Source organism: Euphorbia lathyris, chromosome 7 (assembly GCF_963576675.1).
Source record: "Euphorbia lathyris chromosome 7, ddEupLath1.1, whole genome shotgun sequence".
In the NCBI taxonomy this organism is placed as follows: Eukaryota; Viridiplantae; Streptophyta; class Magnoliopsida; order Malpighiales; family Euphorbiaceae; genus Euphorbia; species Euphorbia lathyris.
In genome coordinates this window covers 1,440,690-1,464,049 of record NC_088916.1, presented here as the reverse complement: position 1 = coordinate 1,464,049, position 23,360 = coordinate 1,440,690, and the positions used below count along the sequence as shown (strand labels likewise).

General features: G+C 33.3%; 1 protein-coding gene across 1 annotated transcript; it reads left to right on the top strand.

The window, feature by feature from the left end:
- The first annotated feature begins 16,878 nt into the window (after window positions 1–16,878).
- On the top strand, window positions 16,879–22,695 carry LOC136235826 (prefoldin subunit 1). The gene is made up of 6 exons (XM_066025875.1): window positions 16,879–17,013; window positions 17,113–17,166; window positions 17,251–17,356; window positions 17,453–17,459; window positions 17,712–17,796; window positions 22,385–22,695. The coding sequence occupies exons 1-6, from the start codon at window positions 16,990–16,992 to the stop codon at window positions 22,496–22,498; spliced, it is 390 nt and encodes a 129-aa protein (XP_065881947.1). The 5' UTR covers window positions 16,879–16,989; the 3' UTR covers window positions 22,499–22,695.
- The last annotated feature ends 665 nt before the right edge of the window (window positions 22,696–23,360 follow it).

Here is a 23,360-nt window from a genome sequence, read left to right as displayed (position 1 = left end):
TTTTCAAACATAAACTGTGTGGTATAAAAGTTAACAAACAGGTACGTCATGGTTGATTTCGTTAGCAAACACAGTCAAAACTGACCAACAGTATTAAAAAAAAAGTCAAAAGTCAAATAGTTATTTTGGTCCTTAAATGGATTTATTTTATAAATTAACTCATTATTATCTAATTATCAACAACAAACCCCAAAACAAAAACCAAAATTCAAACACACCATCTTCTTTTCTACGTTCTAATTCAATAAAGCTCTTATGTAGAAGGAAAAGATGGTGTGTTTGAATTTTGATTTTCGTTTTGGTTTTCGGTTTTGTTGGTTATAATTAGATAATAAAAAGTTAATTTATAAAATAAATAAATATAAGGACTAAAATAACATGTTTGTAAAAATCATTTTATTCGAACATATGAGCGATTAATGTTTATGTAATATTATGAATCTAAAGATTTCTAACAACAATGTGCATGACTTCATAGAGTGCTTCGTTAATAATGATCGAAAATTAGTTCAACTCTAAACGTTAAAGGTAAAATTGGTCAAACTTACAAATATTAGAAGCAAATTGCATCATTTTAAACGTTAGAGATAAAATTGAAACGGTAGAGATATTTTCGTACCTTATCCCTTAAATTACGGATACGGACCAAATTAAAATCCCTTAAAAGTTTGTAAAGTGGTAGCATGTACTTCATTCTGTTAGCAAACACATAGCAAATGACTAACGGTGTTAAAAGTCAAAGAAAAAAGAGTTAATTTGGTTCTTATATTTATTTATTTTTATAAATTAACCCCTTTATTATCTAATTATCACAAACAAACCCAAAAATGAAAAATAAAAATCAAATATACTATTTTCTCCATCTTTTTTTAACCCTTTTTTTTCTCTCTTCTCTCTCCTATTTATTAATTTATGTCTCTAAAATCAGTTAAATTTCCATATTTTCAATTCAATGACATTTATACTCCCTCTTTTTCTCTCTCTAGCCTAACCATTTTGACGATGAACTAGAAAAGTTGCAGGTTGAGACAACTTCGAAACCAACAACCCCAAACATTTCATTATTAGTAATCACCGAATCAAACCAAAAAGAATTCAATTCTAAATGAAAATTATGTTAATTCTCACTCAAAACTTGTTAAATTCAACATGCTCATTGAGTACTGCGCCAATTTTTGGAGAACAAAAAATGGCAGGTTTATTCGCATTAGGCGGGGGAAGTGGAGGTGGTGGAAGAGGAAGTAACCAAGATAGGCTTAATAACAACCCTCCTCTGACTGAAATTCCACAAGAAAACTGGTTTTGGTACAAAAATGATGACATTCCTCCATACAGGTTTTGAGCTATGGCAGCAGTAGGAATTTCTCCATCAACGACACAAAAATTCTCAACAAGATCTTTACTCATCAACAGCTGGGCTACGTATTAGACCAAGCAAAAGCTCAATCAACATCTCCGATGAGTCATCCTCGAGATCAACCTTCATGATGATGAGGTCAAGCAATGGAGGAACAGCTAGAGAGGGGGAGGAGAAGGAACTAGAAGCTGCCAAGATTGGTAATCAACCAAAGAAAGATTGCATCCTCGGGCAAGAAAACCCCAAACTACTCCGAGACAAAAAAAAAACTTTTATTTGATTTTGTGTTTTTAAGGAGAGAGAAATTAACAAAGAGTAGAGAGAAGAGAGAAAGAAGAAGAAAAATAAAAAATTAGAGAGATGGAAAAGAATGTGTATTTGATTTTTATATTTATTTTGGGGGTTGTTTGTGATAATTAGATAATAATATGGTTAATTTATAAAAATAAATAAATATAAAGACCAAATTAACTCTTTTCCATTTGACTTTTAACACCGTTAGTCAATTTGATATGTGTTTGCTAACGGAACGAAATACATGGTACCACTTTACAAATTTTTAAACCATTTGGATATTGTTCAAAAATGAGTGTAACCACAAGATTTATTTTTATATTTTTCTCTTTATAGCATTCGCTAACTATTAAACTCTACATCTCAAACAAATAAATGTCTTAATTATATTTTGACTTTCCATCCTAAACTTTTAATGGTCATCAAATGTTAATATGCCCCATTTATTTATCTGAAACTATTCTTTTTGAAAAATATTGGGTAAATAATTTTTGTTTATTGGAAAGTAATTTTCTTTTAGTGATGGTTACAACATTGAAAACGAGAAGATATGATGGTCGTTGTTATTAGGGTTGGACGCGGATTTGGAGAAACTGGATTGGACCAAATAGTAGAGTAAAAAGATTCATAATTGGATCAAATTGTTGACGTTTTTCAAAGAACTGGACCGAACTAAATTGTTGACTTTTGTCAAAGAACTAGATCGAACTAGACCGAAATTATGTAGAACTGGACCTATAACCTAATTGGATTGGATTGGACCGAACTGGATTGAAAGAACTGAAGATTTATCATATTAAATTTATATTTTATATATGAAGTTTTATTTTTTCCTATTTAGTGAAGTGTCGTATTTTCTATTTTTATTTAAGGTAGATTGTATTTCCTATTCTTATTTAAGGTAGGTTAGAATGATTAGGGTGATTTAAGATAAATTATATTTCCTATTCTTATTTAAAGTATGTTAGAATTATTAGAGCGATGATTTGTTAGGACAACTATATTTTTCTTGTCCTGTTTCCTATTTAAGAGAATCAGCTTGTACTAATTGATTATGCAATTGGTTAATAAATTTTTTTTTCTTCTATATTCTTCTCTCTATTCTCTCTGTTTTTCATTCTTTTTTCTTCCTATTCTAAAATTCTAGTTCATGAGAATCCTAGTTCATTAGAATCCTAGTTCTGACATCGTTTTCTCTCTAAAGTGAAATCTAATTCTTTGCAATTTCAGTTTCAGGTATTGTTTCTCCTCTATTTCTTTTAGTTGCTGGTTAAATCCAAAAATTTGTGTACATATGACAACCAAAATAGATCAATTAATTTGGTAGTGTATGACTTTAGTCAAATTTTAATTTCTGTTATTGAATTTTAACTCGTTAGAATCTGATCAAGTTTTTTCTGCTATTGTACTTTAATTTGTTGTTGATTAGTTTAAATTGTGCATTTCTTAAGATTTGTGTGTGTTAAGATGTTAAAATTTTTACTCTTAAAAAGTTACCCATTTGTTCTTTAGCAATTTGGTTCACCAATTACTTTATTTAGGTTGAAATTAATATTTGGTATCGTAAACACATGTTATTTATTTTGATTAAATTTTTTTATATATTTATTATCTTGTAAATTATATTTTTTATTTATTTTTGGTAAAAGTATATGTATTTTATTATTTGACTCGTCAAATAACTGTAATGGATTGGACCGGAACCGAATCTCCGAATTGGACCGGACCAAAATTTTCAATCCAATCCTGGAGATTCATTTTTAGGAATCTCCGAAGTTCAATCCAATCCTGGAGATTCTTGAATCCTCGAATTGTACCGAACTCTGCCCAGCACGGCAAAAATCATGCTTTAACTCTGAACTTTTAAGATCTTAAGAATTTAGTCCATAATCTTTAATTTTTACATGTAATTAATACTAAATTATTTGCAATTAATACTAAGTTTTGTAAATTTTAATTGCAATTAATACTAAATTAATAAAAATTAATACTCAATTAATTGTAAAGTTTTGAATTTGACCGAAACATTCGAAACTCCACAACTTGTTCGAAATTACAAAACGTTATTGCATTAAATTTATACAAAAGGCCGAAATTGATTATGATGAAGTGTTTGTACCAGTTTCATGCATGGAGACCATTAGGTTATGTAGTTGTAGTATATGAAGATAAAGACTAGATTACAAGTTTAAGAGGGAGTGTTAGAAAAATTAATTAATAAACTTGTAATTATCATTTGTGTGTATATATTAGGTAAAAAGCATCATTAAGCCCCTGATCTTTCTTTTTTTTTTGTTCATTAAGGCTTTGATCTTTTATTTGGATATATTAAGCCCCCTGATCATTTATTTTTGGTCTCATTAACCCCTTGAAGATCAAATTAGTAAGTTGTGAACATAAAATTTGGTTAACAGACTGTTATTCATTGTACCTGCATTCAAAATTTGTATTTTTTAACTGTTTGAAAGCAGTTTCAGATGCGTAATGTATCTATGGAAAAACTGTACAAACCTTAATTCAAACTGTAAAAGATATATATTTTTTAATAATTTCAAATACAGATGAAGTTAATAACGTATTTTTAACAGAATTAGTTGTTCAAAACTTACTAATTTGGTTATCAAGGACTTCATGAAACCAAAAATAAATGATCAGGGGCTTAATATATCCAAATAAAAGATCAAGGGCTTAATGAACCAAAAAATGAAAGATCATGAGCCTAATGATACTTTTTGCCTATATATTATCAGAAGTTTAGAGTCTTTAATATGCGGGGTTTCAAAAGTTACACAAGTTACCTTATAGAGTCGATGTAACTACTAGTTATGAACTGGGAGTTATTAAGAGTTATGCAAGATTTTAATTTAGGCATAATACCCATTTGACTCCCCAAACTAAAGCTTCAAAGTCAATTATGACCGTAAACTATTAAAATCATCAATGAGGCCCATGAAGTAAGTAAAAATCATCAATTGAGTCTTTATAAAAAAGAATCATCAATTGAGGCTTCATCGAAAATCATTCGCTTGAAATATTTCAAACTCTCTTCTCCAAATTCATTTTGAACCAACACAAAGATTATTACAGTTTATATCCAATAGTCATATTTTCTGATTTTAGGTAGGGTGAGGACTTAATTGGTTCCTGAACTAAGTAAAAATCATCAATGGAGTCCCCATTTTAAACAAAAATTATCAATTGACGTTTCATCGAAAATCATTCGGTTGAACAATTTCAAACTCTTTTTTCCAAACTCATTCTGAACCAACACAGAAATTATTACAATCTATATCCAATAGTCACTTTTTCTGATTTTAGGATACTGTGAGGACATAATTGATGATTTTTGCTTAATTCTTGGACCTGGTTGATGATTTTGATAGTTTAAAGTTTTAATTGACTTTGAAGCTTTAATTTGGGGAGACAAATGGATGTAAAGTCTTTAATTTATTACCACATTTATTTATACTAACTCCTTAAATTAAAATTATAATTTAATATGCCGCCATTATGAATTATAAACCTAATTAATTTTATAACCATACTTTTTAGGATGTTACACTTGTTTCTATATGTCTTGATTTTTGGGATGTTATCGTTATTAAGAGTTATGTAAGGTTTTATTTATTAGGTTTCTAAGAGTTCCAATTTGCATGTACTATAAATAGTAGTCTTATATAAGTTGAAGATCTACATAACCTCGAATACGACGAAATATAATTTAGAAAGTTTCATCTTTTATTGGAAATGGAGGTTCTTTAACTGAAAGGAGCTTAAGAAAGTCGAGCCAAAATATGATCTGTTATATTTCATGGATATGTCATTTGTAGATACAGATGTTTCTTTGCATAATACTATTACTACTCATTCTACTTTTCATCACAATTCTGATGTTACTACTGATATTTGTGATACTTATTTAGGCACACAAATTGACAATAGTTCTGATGATACGTGTTTTGATTGTCTAGCGAGTTTTGGTGAAGATTCCGGTTTTGAATTTTTTTCTCCTAACAATGAAGTAAATACAACTAACAATAAAACGATATTAGAGCCACCAAACGCCAAACGCTAGAGCCACCATGATGAATAGGGAATCGTGCTATTCGTCATAGTGGCTCTAGTGTTTGACGTTTGGTGGCTCTGATACCATTTTGTTGTTAGTTGTATTTACTTTATTGTTAGAAAAAAATTCAAAACTGAAATCTTCACCAAAACTCGGTAGACAATCAAAACATGTATCATTAGAATTGCTGTCAATTTATGTGCCCGAATAAGGACCACAAGTATCGGTTGTAACATCAGAATTGTGATGAAAATAAATTGGGTAGTAACTATATTATGCAAAGAAACATCTGTATCCACAAACGGTATATCCATGAAATTTATTATAACAGTCCTTTTTTTGGCCCCGACATTCTTAAGCTTGTTTGAGTTGAAGAACCTCCATTTCCAATATCTCGATGAATTTAAAGAATTCGTTCATTCTCGTCATAACCACCTCCCTAAGGGAAGAGTGCGATAACCACATGGGGAGAAATCTGAACCGCGCGGCCCTGGTGCGCCCATTATTACAAGAGAACAGCAGTGGTGAGTGATCCGAACAGTGACGAGGCAACGCAGTGCAGTTAACTGAGTCCCATTGGTCCATGAAGTTCCTCGAAATCAAAGCCCGGTCCAGCCTAGATTCCACGTGAGCCATGCCCTGACGACCGTTCGACCAAGTGTATTGAGCCCCTGAAGTGGTAACATCAATCAGATTACAAGTGCTGATAAAAGATCTGAAGTCTGAACACGCCCCTCTTGTCGGCGGTGCCCCTGTTTTTTCATGTGCGCCAGTGACGACATTAAAGTCACCAATTGCCATCCAGTTGCTCCAATTTATGTGCCCCGCAATTAGCTCAGCCCATAATTCCAAACGTTCAAATGCTGTGTTTTTCCCATAGACAAACGATATGTGTTGTGCAATACCGCTATGAGTGATTTCCACCGTGACATGCTGTCTCCCAGCCGTAACATTCATCACCATGTCAGTGTTGCGAGTCAAAATCCAGACCGATAGCAGTGTTGATGTGTTTTGCACAACCAGGGATAGGCCTAAAGAACACCAAAAAAATGCTGGGATGGTATCGAATGATACCATTGGTTCTGCGAGGCAAACAACATCCGGGCGGTGAGTATTACAGAGTCTCCTTAGCGCCCTTTGAGTCCGGGTATTGTTAATGCCTCTACAGTTCCAATAGAGCACTAACATTGGAAACGTTTTGGTGGCCGGCTGAGCCTCTTGCCTCTAGCTGATGTTGAAACTTGGATCAATTTCTTCTTTTTCTTGTTAATCCAGGGGCCCTCTGATATATTCTCCTCAATATCCTCCGCGGATTGCTGCCCTGTTGGCCTAATGGTGGAAATCGGCTTCTGGACATCCCACTCCCGCGGCTCATTCTGTGCAGGCCCGGTGCCCGAGTAAATCTGTAAGGCTAGCTGGTCGCCCTGCCACTTCTCTGTTTCTGATTCAGCTAATTCATCGCTGCTATAATCTGCCTATTTGGTCGAGCCCGGGCTTGCCTCCCCTTCTTCCTTGTCCACTAACGGGTTCTCATCAATCACGTTGTCAGCAGGGGGTTCCCTCTCAATCGGTTTACTGGTTGTAGCCGTGTCCAGCTTTGGAGGTTGCTCCTGAACCACATGCTCCTTACCTGCTCTTTGCTGCCTGTTACTGGGATGCACTGGAGTTTTCTTGCACTGCATCAGTGAGTGCCCGATAGAGTGACAAAAGGTGCAAAAAGCAGGTAGCCTTTCATACTCTAGCTGAACCCATTGCCTTCTACAATCCGTATCGACTCTCAGCTTGAACTGTAGGTCCTGAGATAAATCCACATCGATTAATACCCTGGCATAGTGTCCCAGTTCACCTTCCACTGTATTACGATCAAACCGTAACGGAGCTCCTACTGCCCTTGCAATGCTTGATAGAATCCTTTTGTCCCAGAATTCCCACGGTAGGTTGTAGAATCTCACCCAAACCTGTGCTGAGGAGAATTTATGGTTGTCTGGATCGAAACCGGGTGTCTAGGGGAAGAACCGGATAATCCCTGGTTTGAGCGCAATCGCCCCTTGACTCCAAACCCCCTGGAGAGCTTCTGCAGATGGTAAAATAATGTGATAAAAACCTCTACCAAGAGAGATAAGTTTCCAATCCATTGCACGTTTCCACAAAGTGTTTAACTTGTGTTTAAGTTCGGGTTGTTTCCATGGTTGCTCTCCTTTTGCTAACGTGATTCTTCCAATGATGGAATGTTCACAGGCGCGAAGACTGTCATTGTAAATCTCCTGGGGGATTTTCACAGCTTTAAATCCTCCCTCTTCTGAGATTATAGGTTTCTCACAAATCGGGGGAACAACAGGTTTCATATTGCCAGAAAGAGCTTTAGCGAAGGACTTACCTTGAGTTATCACCGGACTGCCGCTGTCCATCGCGACTGAGGATTCTCCCATTGCGGCGGTGAAAGCTGGCCGGCTGAAGAGCTTCAAGATACATTGATCAGCAGGATTGGAGAATTTGGCGAAGGATTCGCGTGAAAACAGGTGTGCTATGGAGAAGGGGGAATCCGAATTGGGGATTGCCGGCGCCGCCATCGAGATCGCAGGGCAAGGCTAGGTCATCGCCTCCGCCTATTAATCATTAACAATTGTCAAACTGTTTAAAAGTATTTATTGTGTTATTAATATAGTTACAAAAAGAAAATGTAAGAAATTGCTTCAATTTATCGACAATCTTATTTGGAAGGTTCAATGTGATGGTTAAATAAACACTCAAACCAATCTTTTTAAATTTTTGATAGCGCATGACTAAAATTACTATTGCTTGGAAAATGGTTAAACTTAGGGATGTAAACATGGCGGGGCGAGGAATGAATTTCCCATCCCACGAGCTAAATTTGGATAAACCTATCCTCATCCCCGTCCCACGGGAATTCCTGTCCCCATGGGGTTCCCCATTCTCCGTTTAACGATGTTCCAAAAACGTTATTCACATTCTTCATTCCCTATTCTCAGCAGAGAATCACTTTTTATATTTAAAAAAATCAGTAAAGACAAAGAAATTTAAGAAACAATGACTAATAATACCAAGTATTAACAATCATTCTTAAATTTTCCAAATCATAAAAAATTAAAAATTAAAAACAACCAATCACCTGATTAAAATTTATTTAAATCATCCAAAAAAGCAATTACCATAGCGAATAATCGAGGATCCCCATGGGGAGAGGATACCTTTCCCCATCCTCGCCCCATCTCCATCACATGGGATAAAATTATCCTCATCCCCGTCTCATGAGGATCCTTATTAAAGATTTTCCATCCCGTCGAGGCGGGTCACCAATGGGAATGGGGAATCCCTAAACAGCTTACCGAGAAAAACGTCAATGACTTTACTGTGTGTTTAAAAATACAAGACTAAACAGTGTATTTTATCAAAATATAAGGACTAATAAATTAATTACCCAAACAATTATTATCAATCTGGTTTACATGATCATCGAATGTCTTAATTATACGTTGACTTTCCATCTTAAACTTTTAATGATCATCGAATGTTAATATGACCCCATTTGTTCATCTGCAACTATTCTTTTTGAAAAATATTGGGTAAATAATTTTTGTTTATCGGAAAGTAATTTTCTTTTAGTGCTGGTTACAACATTGAAAACGAGAAGATATGATGGTCATTGTTATTAAGACTGGGTGCGGATCTTGAAGAAATTCGATTGGACTAAATATTCGAGTAAAAAAATTCAGAATTGGACCGAATTGTTGACTTTTTGTCAAAAAACTGGATCGAATTGGATCGAAATTATCTATAACTGGATCGATAACCCAATTGGATTGGATTGGACCGAACTGGATTGAAAGAACTGGAGATTTATCATATTAAATTTATATTTCATATACGAAGTTTTATTTTTTCCTATTTGGTGCAGTGTCATATTTTCTATTTTTATTTAAGGTAGGTTGTATTTTCTAAGGTAGGTTAGAATGATTAGAGTGATTTAAGGTATGTTATATTTCCTATTCTTATTTAAGGTAGGTTAGAATTATTAGAGCGATGATTTGTTAGGCCAGCTGTATTTTTCTTGTCCCGTTTTCTATTTAAGAGAATCAGCTTGTACTAATTGATTATGCAATTAGTTTATGAAATCTTTTTTCTTCTTCTATATTCTTCTCTCTATTCTCTCTGTTTTTCATTCATTTTTCTCCCTATTCTAAAATTCTAGTTCATGAGAATACTAGTTCATTAGAATACTAGTTCTGACATCGTTTTCTCTCTAAAGTGAAATCTAATTGTTTGCAATTTCAGTTTCAGGTATTGTTTCTCCTCTATTTCTTTTGGTTGCTGGTTAAATCCAAAAATTTGTGTACATATGACAATCAAAATAGATCAATTAATTTGGTAGTGTGTGACTTTAGTCAAATTTTGAACTCGTTAGAATTTGGTCAAGTTTTTTCTGCTATTGTACTTTAATTTGTTGTTTAGCTTAAATTGTGCATTTCTTAAGATTTGTGTGTGTTAAGATGTTAAATTTTTAATCTTGAAACTAAGTTACCCATTTGTTCTTTAGCAATTCGGTTCCCCAATTACTTTATTAAAAACAAAGTAAGCATAGCCTTTACTTGTAAACACGTGTTATTTATTTTGATTAAATTTTTTTATATATTTATTATCTTGTAAATTATATTTTTAATTTATTTTTGGTAAACGTATATGTATTTTATTATTTGACTCGTCAAATAACTGTACTGGATTGGACCGGAACCGAATCTCCGAATTGGACCGGACCAAAATTTTCAATCCAATCCTGGAGATTCGTTTTTAGGAATCTCCGAAGTTCAATCCAATCCTAGAGATTCTTGAATCCCCGAACTGTACCCAGCATGGCAAAAATCATATTTTAACTCCGAACTTTGAAGATTTTAAGAATTTAGTCCATAATCTTTAATTTTTACATGTAATTAATACTAAATTACTTGCAATTAATACTAAATTTTGTAAATTTTAATTGAAATTAATAAAAATTAATACTCAATTAATTATAATTTTTTGAATTTGACTGAAACATTCGAAACTCCACAACTTTTTCGAAATTACAAAACGCTATTGCATGAAATTCACACAAAAGGCCGAAATTGATTATGATGAAGTGTTCGTACCAGTTTCATGCATGGAGACCATTCGACTAATTGTTTCATTAGAAGAACATCGGAGATGAAAGATTTTTGATGTAAAACCAGCCTTTTTTATCAAGCAATCATTTATGAAGCACCGACTCGGGTGCGGACACGACAAACGGTATTTTTAGAAAATATGAGACACGGGTGCAGTTGGACACGGCAAATTCTATATAATTAATTCTACATATATTAGATATAAAATATATAAAAAAAACTTGCTAAATCACAAAACAAATCGAAGAATGAAGAGAAAGAAGCTCTAAGCGTTTATAATCGCGATACACATGTGAGAATTAGATGTAGTTTAGGTTTTTTTGGGTCAAATTTTGTAATTGAACCATAGGTTTTAAAATATTTTTAAAAAAACCTAAACTTTTACATATTTTCACCATTAGCCGAGTACCCGTCGTGTCCCCCCGACTCCCCGCCATGTCCTACCGTATCCCCCTGCTGTGTCACTGCCGAGTCCCATCCGTGTCCCATGTCACCGCCGAGTCCCGCCGTGTCCTACCGAGTCCTCGAGTCCGACGAGTCCACGGCGACCCCGAGGAAGAGTCCGTGCTTCATAGGCAATCATTAGGTTATATAGCTGTAGTGTATGAAGATAAAGACTAGATTACAAGTTTAAGAGGGAGTGTTAGAAAAATTAATTAATAAACTTGTAATTATCATTTGTGTGTATATATTATCAAAAGTTTAGAGTCTTTAATATGCGGGGTTTCAAGAGTTACACAAGTTACCTTATAAAGATGATTTGACTACTAGTTATGAACTGAGAGTTATTAAGAGTTATGCAAGATTTTAATTTAGGCATAATACCCATTTGACTCCCCAACCTAAAGTTTCAAAGTCAATTATGTCCATAAACTATTAAAATCATCAATGAGGTCCATGAACTAAGTAAAAACCATTGATTGAGTCTTTATAAAAAAAATCATCAATTGAGGCCTCATCGAAAATCATTCGCTTGAACATTTTCAAACTCTCTTCTGCAAATTCATTTTGAATCAACACAAAGATTATTACAGTTTATATCCAATAGTCACATTTTCTGATTTTAGGATACTGTGAGGACATAATTGATGATTTTTGCTTAATTCTTGGACTTATTTGATGATTTTGATAGTTTAAAGTTTTAATTGACTTTGAAGCTTTAATTTTGAGGAGATAATGGATGTAATGTCTTTAATTTACTATCACATTTATTTATACTAACTCCTTTAATTAAAATTATAATTTAATATGCCACCATTATGAATTATAAACCTAATTAATTTTATAACCATACTTTTTAGGATGTTACACTTGTTTCTATATGCCTTGATTTTTGGGATGTATGTAAGGTTTTATTTATTAGGTTTCTAAGAGTTCCAATTTGCATATACTATAAATAGTAGTCTTATATAAGTTGAAGATCTACATGACCTCGAATATGACGAAATATAATTTTGAAAAGTTTCATCTTTTATTAGAAATGGAGGTTCTTTAACTGAAAGGAGCTTAAGAAAGTCGGGCCAAAATATGATTTGTTATATTTCATGGATATGCCATTTGTAGATACAGATGTTTCTTTGCATAATATTATTACTACTCATTCTACTTTTCATCACAATTCTAATGTTACTACTGATACTTGTGATCCTTATTCAGCCATACAAATTGACAGCAATTCTGATGATACTCGTTTTGATTGTCTACCGAGTTTTGGTGAAGATTCCATTTTTGAATTTTTTTCTCCTAACAATGAAGTAAATACAACTAACAATAAAACGATATTAGAGCCACCAAACGCCAAACACTAGAGCCACCATGATGAATAGGGAATCGTGTTATTCGTCATGGTGGCTCTAGTGTTTGGCGTTTGGTGGCTCTGATACCATTTTGTTATTAGTTGTATTTACTTTATTGTTAGGAAAAAATTCAAAATTGAAATCTTTACCAAAACTCGGTGGACAATCAAAACACGTATCATTAGAATTGCTGTCAATTTATGTGCCTGAATAAGGATCACAAGTATCAGTTGTAACATCAGAATTATGATGAAAAGTAGACTGAGTAGTAACTACATTATGCAAAGAAACATCTGTATCCACAAACGGTATATCCATGAAATTTATTATAACAATCCTTTTTTTTTGGCCCCGACATTCTTAAGCTCGTTTCAGTTGAAGAACCTCCATTTCCAATATCTCGATGATTTTAAAGAATTCGTTCATTCTCGTCATGGATCAAGGTACGTACGCTCTCTTGATTGTCATTACGTATTTGTGAAAATCATTTTATTTGAACATCCGAGCGATTAATATTTATGTAATATTATGATGAAAGCTAAAGGTTTCTAACAACAAGATCCATGACTTCATAGAGTGCTTATTTAATAATGACCGAAAATTAGTTCAACTTCAAATATTAAGGGTAAAATTGGAATTTGTTCCTTCTAGTCATGGATCAAGATACACTCTCTTGGTTGTTATTACATGTTTGTAAAAATCATTTTATTCGAACATCTGAGCCATTAATGTTTATGTAATATTATGATGAAATCTAAAGATTTCTAACAACAATATGCATGACTTCATAGAGTGCTTCATTAGATCGAAAATTGGTTCAACTCCAAACGTTAAAGGTAAAATTGGTCAAACTTACAAATATTAGAAGCAAATTGCATCATTTTAAACGTTAGAGATAAAATTAAAACGTTAGAGATATTTCCGTACCTTATCCCTTAAATTAGGGATAATGACCAAATTAAAATCTAACGTTTTAACGTATGCAATGGTGCAAATTTAATCATAAAGTTTTCAAGAAATATCAATTTTAGCTCTACGTTAGAAAAAAAAAACTGGTTTGATTGGTAGTCAACTTTCACTTAAAGCCTTCCAAATATCAATTATGTCTAATATATTTAAGAAAAACGTACAAAAATAAATCTTGTGGTTACATCTGTTTTCGATCGGCACCCTCGTGGTTTAAAAATTTACAAACTGGTAGCTTGAGGTTAATTCCGTTAGCAAACACATGTCAAATTGATTAACGGTGTTAAAAGTCAAAAGGAAAAGAGTTAATTTTGTCCTTATATTTATTTATTTTAAAATTATCACAAACAAACGCCAAAATAAAAAATAAAAATCAATTACACCATCTTCTCCGTCTCTCTTTAATTTCTTATTTTTTCTATTTTTCTCTCTCTATCTTTCTCTCTATCACATGGATTAATGGTTCACATGGATTAAAAAAGCTCAAATCAGTAAAATCAAGCAAAAGTTCCATTTGTTATTCCAATATGAATATATTATTCCAGAGATTATTCCATGTTCCAATCATAGATAAAATAACTTTTTTTATATGAACCTGTTATAATCAAATAAAGCACTCAACCAAGAGTTGTGGTCATTCACATCGGAAATGCCGCCATCATCTCTTCTCCACCACCACTCACATCACCGCCACCAATCTGGAATAACCAAAGGTTGGTGGCGGTGTTGTGAGTGGTGGTCGAAAAGAGATGATGGCAGAATTTTCTGATTTGAATGGCCACAACCTTTGGTTGAGTGCTTTATTTGATTATAACAGGTTCATATAAGAAAGGTTATTTTATCTATGATTGGAATATGGAATAATCTCTGGAATAATATGTTCATATTGGAATAACAATGGAACTTTTGATTGATTTTACTGACTTGAGCTTTTTTTTATCCATGTGAGCCTTTAATCCATGTGATAGAGAGAAAGAGCTAGAAAAATAGAAAAAATAAAAACTTAAAGAAAGGAGAAGATTGTGTAATTGATTTTTATTTTTTATTTTGAGGTTTATTTGTGATAATTAGAAAATAAAAGGGGTTAATTTATAAAATATATAAATATAAGGATAAAATTAACTCTATTCCTTTTGACTTTTAATACCATTAGTCAATTCGGTATGTGTTTGCTAACGGAATGAACCTCAATGTATCAATTTGTAAATTTTTAAACAAAGGTGCCGATCAAAAACAGGTGTAACCACAAAGTTTATTTTCGTACTTTTCCGTATATTTAATGTATTAGTAACAAAATTACAAAATTTCTGTTAAAATGTTAAAAATTAAATCTGCTACATATAAATTAGGGAAAAGTACAAAAATAAATCTTGTGGTTTAGGTCATTTTCAAACATAAACTATGTGGGTTAAAAGTTGACAAACAGGTACAGTGTGGTTGATTCCGTTAGCAAACATAGTCAAAACTCACTAACGGTGTTAAAAAAAGTCAAATGACAGTCAAAGTCAAATGTCAAATAGTTTTTTTTGGTCCTTATATTTATTTATCTTATAAATTAATTCGTTATTATCTAATTATCACAAACAAACCCCAAAATTCAAACACATCATCTTCTCTTTCTACGTTCTAATTCAATAAAGCTCTTATGTAGAAGGAAAAGATGGTGTCTTTGAATTTTGGTTTTGTTGGTTATAATTAGATAATAAGAGATTAATTTATAAAATAAACAAATATAAGGACCAAAATAACTCTTTGCTTTTTAGCTTTGACTGTCATTTGACTTTTTTAACATTGTTAGTCGATTTTGACTGTATTTGCTAACGGAACAAGTACATGTTTGTCAACTTTTTAAAACCGCATAGTTTATGTTTGAAAATAGCCTAAACCACAAGGTTTATTTTTGTACTTTTCACTGTAAATTAAAATTAATCATAATTTTAAAAATGATCAAACTGTTTAAAAGTATTTATTGTGTTATTAATATAGTTACAAAAAAAAAGTAAGAAAAAAATATAAGAAACTGCTTCAATTTATCGATTGGAAGGTTCGATGGGACAATTAAATAACACTCAAACCAGTCTTTCAAATTTTCGATATCACATGACTAAAATTACTATTGCTTGGAAAATGGTTAAACTTAGGGATGTAAACAGGGCGGTGTGGGAATGAGTTTTCCATCCCCGCGAGCTAAACTGGGACAAACTTATCCCCGTCCCGCGGGGAATCCTTGTCCCCACGGGATCCCCATTCTCCATTCCCCATTCTCCGCAGAGAATCAACGTTTATATTTAAAAAAATTAGTAAAGACAAAACAAGTTTAAGAAACAATGGCTAATAATACAAAGTATTAACAATCATTCTCAAATTTTTCAAATCATAAAAAAATTAAAAATTGAAAACAATCAATCACCTAATTAAAATGTGCTTAAATAAAAATAATAATCAATTATCACCTCGAATAACCAGGGTTCCCCACGGGGAGAGGATACTTTTCCCCATCCCCGCTTCATCTCCATCGCAGGGGACAATTATCCCCATCCCCATCAGGACGGATCACGAATGGAGACGGAGAATCCCCACACCATTTACATCCTTAATTAAACTTGAGTTAATGTGCAAAAATACTCTTAACGTTTTGGGTCAGGAGCAATTTTACTCCTAACGTCTCAAATGGTGCAATTTTACCCCTAATGTTTGTAGCCAAGAGCAATTTTACTCCTAACGTTGATAATTTGGGTCAATTTCATACACTATTATAAAACATAGACATTTTTGTTCTTTATTTTGCACCAATTGTATATCAATTCGTTCTAAAAAAAAGGATTTCATGTTTTTTTGTAATTTAATAATAGAATTGGAGATTAATATTTATAAAATTTGGTGAATTTTTGGAATTTTTTTTGTCTAATTCGTATAAAAGATAGTATATTTTTTTATTTTTTTCACATCCCAACATATGTTTGTGATTTGTTACTGATAAAATGACGCATGTGTAAAGTGTAGATGACAAGATTCATGACCGAGAAGACAATTTGATGAATTATTTCTCAAATTGACCAAATTTATCAATGTTAGAAGTAAAATTGCTCATGGTTTTCAATATTGAGGGTAAAATTGCACTTTTAACCCATTAAAATTACACTATTTCATACAATGTGCACTTTGTTGGATGGTAGGGTTAAATTTGTCCCTTAAATTAAAATAATCAAGCGGTTTTGGATGAAACCCATATTTAAAAATGGGTAATCGGATCTGATCCGGTCCGTAAAACCACCATAGCAAGAGCAGAGCAGTGGGTTTTATTTGCTGAAACCGACCCATAGACTCCCAAACTTCCTACGCTCCTCTCCAATGGCGGACGAGACCATTAGAACTGTAAGTCCAAATTTCACCTCGCTATGTTTCACGACTAATGTCAGAGTTGATTTGATTCATGGACTGTGTCTTTATTTTTCAAAAATATAAAAATTACAGGCGTTTGTAGAGATTCAGGGTCGCATGATCGAAACTACCGCAAAATTGAAGCAGGTAAACTTGTTAATTCTAGGTTAACTTTAATTTTGTAATTTATGGATGAGAAAAGAGAAATGACGGTTGATTAGGTATTTTCAGGTGCAAAACCAGATGAGAGCTAAGGAAGGGGACAAGAAGCGTGCTTATTTAACATTGGAGGAGCTTCGGCAACTTCCTGATGATACGAATACATATAAATCTATTGGTAAATCTTTGAGAAATTCGCCCTTTTCTGGTTTTTGAGTGTGTTATTGTTTTGGTATCTTGGCTTATTTTGTTTTTTCTTCTCTTTTTTTGGCAGGAAGAACGTGAGTAGCGTACAAAAACCCATTTAATTCATCCTATGTTGCACTGAAACTCTTCTTCATTAGTGTTTCCGCGTTTTGTGTCCGTTTCTGTTCCTTTTCCGTTTCCATTACGATTTCCTAGCTAATTTTTATTAGAAATAACGTTTCCGGTATCTGTTTCTGTTTCGTTTCCCGTTTTACGTTTCCGTGCAACATAGAATTCATCTAAAGCAATGATTTTATTGGCTTGTTTATTCAATTTGTGGTGTGCAGGTTTGTGTTGGAGCCAAAATCAGTCTTGATGAGTGAACAAGAGCAAAAGCTCAAGGAAAGTGAGGCTGCAATTGCCTCATTACAGGTACTCTCTTATTTTTATGTTATGTTTTTCGGGTTTTTCGTTAAATAGCTTGTTTCATCTTACAAACTTTGTATTAGCATTGTTGCTACTGTGGAATATATTGATTAGGAGAACATTCTTTTCATGTTAGAGAACTTTTAATCTCATTTAGAGTTGGAAACTTCATTTGGACGTGCAGTTCATAGGAAGCTAAATTGTGTATTTTGATGCAAAAACATTATCCATGAAGAGCCTAATGATTTGTTTTCTATTGTTTTTCGTGAACTAACGATTTTTTTGAAAGTAGAAACTTGCATTAACTCAAATCTAGAGACAAAACATCGATAAGAAACGGTGGTGGACATGCCCACTCACCACGAAAAGACCTAGAATTAACGGCTTTCGCTAACAAATGCGTTGTTGAATTCATTGAACGTTTTACAAAGGAGATAGCTAGAACAAGAGTTCAAATCTTGTAACAGAGAACAACAATCACTAACAACATCAAAAAGAATATCTGTTGTTGAAACCTGATAATAATTACTTGTGTTACTGTGTGGAAGAAAACTTGAATATGAGGACACTCAAACAGAATAAAGGACATTTAGCACTCATAATAAGACACGGCTGACTTACATGAATAATTCTTTTCTTAACCACAATCTCAATTCGAGTTTTGTGCGTGGTCAAAACAATTGTTGGGAGAATGCTCCTCTCCCTTCCTTTGGTGGTCTTTTCCAGATTAAATTTTGATTCAACCGGATGGTTAAATACTGGAAAGGTAGTACGTTCTTGTGTTGAGTGATTAGTGTTTCTATTGCAATCAAGAATTTGTTATTCTTGGAAGTTGGAATCGAGCAGTTTTCTCTCTCCTAATTCATTTATATCAGGCTAGAACTATGTACTCTCAGTAGACCGTACTTGTATTACCATTTAAGTTGGTCAAGAGAGGAGATTGCACTGATAGATTGGTCTGGAGTTAGCCTGCTTGTCTGTTCGTTTTTTCTCTGTTTCCTTTGTTTTTTGGGCTCTCTTTAGCCTTCCTTATTTTACCAAAAAAAAAAAAAAAAGTAATTTGGTCAAGAAAGCAGCAGTGGAGCTTCATGATTTGTCTAGTATGATGCTTGTTAAGTCATTGAGACTAAGGTTCTTGATTCGAAGGAGAAATTCATGTGAGAGTGCGTATGAAATATCATGAGAGACAATTAGAAGGGAGGAAGGAAATGTTGATAATGATCCAACATCCAAGAGAAGCATGTAAAGATGGATAAAGTTTATCATAAAATCTCAACAAATAGTGTGCCAACAACATTCTTGTATTCATCAGTCCAAACTGTATGTACAAGTTTAGAAACACTTGATTTGTTATCTGCATAAGTCTAGAAACACTTAATTTGTCCTGATTGCAGTATACTGATGCAGTTGTGTTTCAGCGTTTCTTTCCTGTTCCGGAAAGGGAAACGTTCGGAAACCAAAATTAGATGGTTCTGGGCTCATATCTGTAAATAACGGAAGTTGGAAACATGTTTGCTGTGGTTTAGGAAACCGTTTCCAGCAAACCAGCTTCCAATTCTGATTACGGTTCTACCTAATTCAAACTTTCTCTTTACTTGAAACTTTGAATTGATAATTTAAACTTCCTCATTACTTCGAACTTCTTAATAGATAATAATTCCTATTCAGTCCTATATGAGCTACTGTAATCGTATATAAATGTCAAATTGAATTGAGGAATTCTAAGGATTATGGAGCTGGAACTACTTTGGAGTGCTTTTGTTTTCTTCAATCTCTTTTCGTACTTTGTTTTGTACTTTTGTAAGGCAAATCTACTTTATTGTTCTACTCTGTATATTTCTTTATTCTCTGTTTTGCATTCTTATTTTTTGTTTTTTTGAACATGAAAAACATCTCTGTTTTTTCTTTTGTCATGTGGTTGCTCATCTGTGTTATGTTAGTCTCCATAACATCTCTGTTTTGCTCGTCTTAGAGAACATGAAATGGCTCTGGTCTTTTTTGTTGTTAGTCTCCATTAGTTGAAGTTTATATGTTATGTTTTTATTTTTAATGGCTCTGTTTTTTCTTTTCTCACGTGGTTTCCATTTACTATATTTTTTACAAGTACCGTTTTCTAGTGTCCATCTCCGCGCTATATATTAGTTTTGCTACTAACTTTAATTTGAGCATATTTAGACTCTATACCTTACTTTTTCATAAAATTTGATCCTTACATGAGCCAAATGTATCAAAAAAATTGAAGTACAATGGCTAACTTGACAAATTGTACCAAGTACAGGGTCAAAGATTAGCCTTTTCCTAGTATACTCCATCTTTAGTTTTAAGGGTAAATTACACCTATACCCCCTCAACTTGGGTATTACTTTCTTTATGGCCCTTGAACTTCAGAACTGGACATAAGAATCCTTGAACTTTGCGCTTTAGTAATATAAAAGTCCCTTAACTTTTGACCACTCTAATAGCAGGTAACCCTCCATTGTAGAGCTGATGGAAATGATGTTCTAAGCAACTTCTCGTATAAAAATGCGGGCTCTATGGGAAATGTGGTTCTAAAGTACTTAAGTTCTCGGACTTTTCCATTTTGAGGTCATTTACGTTCATAAAGGACTTTTTTGTTAATAAAGGGCAAAGATAAGAGACCTTTATGTCCGGTTTTGAAGTTCAGAGACCATAAAGAAAAGTAAGGCCAAAGTTGAGGGGCTGTAATTGTAATTTACCCTAGTTTTAATAGTATTCTTGTCACATAAAGTGGTCATTTTCATGTGGTTGATTCTTTTTCATTCCTTGTTGCAACTGCACCTTGATGCTATCCTTTTTACATGAGAAAAATAGTTCCAATTTTACTTAATGAACTCCCGTAATTCTAGGGATGTCAAAACGGGTTATCGTGTCATAATCATGTTATGTGGTCTATGTATTCTAAATGATTATAGAGGCCTAATACATTTGTTTCCTCCCCTACTTGGCCAAAAACTTCAACTACTCCCTTGAACTTTCAAAAGTTCCAAATGACCCCTATCTTGTCCAATTGCATTCAATAACCTCCTATTTTTCACTAGAATTTGTTGGATGCAGGAAATGAGACGTATCAAAGTTCTTGCCACGTGTCAAAAAGAAAATCCCAAATAGACAAATAATTAGGAACTTTTGAAAGTTCATGGGGCAGTTGAAGTTTTGAGGTTATTGGACTAGAATAGGGGTTATCGAATAGAGGGTTATCGAATGAAATTGCACAAGAATAGGAGATTATTGAATGCAACTGGACAAAGAATAGAAGATTATTGAATGCAATTAGACAAGAATATGAGGTCATTTGGAACTTTTGAAGGTTCATGGGCCAGTTGAGGGCCAACATATGTATTAAGCCTGATTATATATGATATAAAGGATACAAAAATGATAATCGTATCAAACAGGTTGTCTGTCAGGATTAGGATTTCTGACAGTAAGATTAGGGCAGAAAAGATCTTAGGATAAGAGAAGAATTGAGAAAGAAGAGAGAAGGTTAGAGAGAGATCGAGATAAATATAGAATAGAGAGAATAGAGAGAGAATTTAGAAGAAAGAAATAAAGATTTCATTAATCAATTGCATAATGAATTAGTACACGATGATTCTCTTAAATAGGGAAAAGAGAAAAGGAAAGTAAAGATGGCCTAACAAATTCATCTCTCTAATCATTCTAACCTACCTTAAATCGGAATAGGAAATACAATCTACCTTAAATCACTTTAATAATTCTAACCTACCTTAAATAAGAAAAGGAAATGTAACCTACTTTAAATAAGAATAGGAAAGGGTAAATTACACCCATGACCACTGAACTTTACCCATTTTAACATGATGTCCACTGAACTTCAATTCTTAACGGTATGGTTACTGAATTTTACACTTTTTAACACCGGTGACCACTCAACTTTAACTAATTCCTCAAATTGACCGTTAACGACCTCAAAATGAAAATATTCAAGAATTAAAGTTGCTCAGAACGACATTTACTATGAAACCACATTTTTTATTTTCCAAAATAACCTTTTTTGGAGCTCTCTCTCTCTAAAAATTCACTTTCTCTCTCCTAACCAAACAACACCTAAATGACCTCAAAACGAAAATTTTCAAGAATTAAAGTTATTTAGAATATCATTAACTCTTAGAATTTTTTATTTTTAGACTGTCAATGGTCGTTTTGAGGTGTTGAATGGCCACCGGTGTTAAAAAGTGTGAAGTTTAGTGGTCATACCGTTAAGAATTGAAGTTCAGTGGCCACAATGTTAAATGGATAAAGTTTAGTGGTCATGGGTGTAATTTATCCGAATAGGAAATATAGCAATTCACTCTAAATATAGGTCTAATAACCGCTGATGTGGCAGAAATTATAATTTCCCACAGCTGTAAACATTCCTAAATAACATCTATTAAAGCTAAATACCACTTAATGTAAAAACAATTAACCACCTAATAATACCTAAATAATCCCTATCTAGTATTGTGACATTGTCTCTGTAAATCGTACTGTAATTCAGTTCTGTACTTCTTCCTATATTAGCAATTTCTTTCCAATTAAAATAATGCAATCTGTTAATACTTTTGCATAGACATCAAAGGAATACTTGGAAAAGCAAATTGCTGAGGTGGAGACCAATTTGAGGGAACTTTTGCAGCAAGATCCAGGTCTAGCTCGTCAAATAATGTCCATGAGTGTAATGTAAGTTTGCTGTTTCTAAAACCTTACTTTGTGTGTTCTTTTGAAGGATGTTAGATTTATGAAGAATGTTGAATTTTTTGATAGAATGTTCATGTGTTTTTCAATTTTGACAACTTTATGTTCATCTTCTTACCACAAATCTGTTAAACCTATGTTGTATCTCGGATAGTAATATAAATTCAACGTCAATTGGTTCCATTACATGGTATCAAAGCTCTTTGACCAAGTGAAGTGAGCAATGGTTCGATTTTTACAACCCCATTTGTTGATTTTAATTTCAGCATATGGTAAGATGGGTCTGTGTTGTTCACGTTTCAGTCTAGTTGGCATTTACGTGCAGGGTGTGTTAGATATTAATATAAATTCAACCTTTAACTACCAGTTTAAGCTTTTAATTCAATGGGTTCCATTACACGGTATCAAAGCTCTTTGACCTTAGGCCTCTTTGACCAAGTGAAGTGATCAAGTTCGATTCCTGACAACCCCATTTGTTGATTTTAGTTTCAGCATATGGTAAGATGGGTCTGTGTTGTTGTTCACGTTTCAGTCTAGTTGGCATTCACGTGTAGGATGTGTTAGATATTAATATGAATTTAGGCCTTTAACTATCAGCCTATGTTGCACGGAAACTCTTCGTCACTAGCTTTTCCTAGGGATGGCAACGGGTACTATACCCGCAGATACCCGGCACTATCCGTCCCTAATGGGACTACTCGTACCGTGTATAAAAGGATATGGTATCAAAACCATTACCCGTGATAGGTACGTGACAGGTATGGGGGAATACCCCCAGGATACCGATACCCGTTATAAATCTCTTATATATTGAAAAGTATTATTATTATTATTTAGATGTAAAATGTTGG

Coding starts and splice junctions, on each gene's coding strand:
- LOC136235826 (XM_066025875.1), top strand. CDS start 16,990: ATGGCGGACGAGACCATTAGAACT. Junction 17,014..17,112: donor CGGACGAGACCATTAGAACT/GTAAGTCCAAAT, acceptor TAAAAATTACAG/GCGTTTGTAGAGATTCAGGG. Junction 17,797..22,384: donor CTGCAATTGCCTCATTACAG/GTACTCTCTTAT, acceptor ACTTTTGCATAG/ACATCAAAGGAATACTTGGA.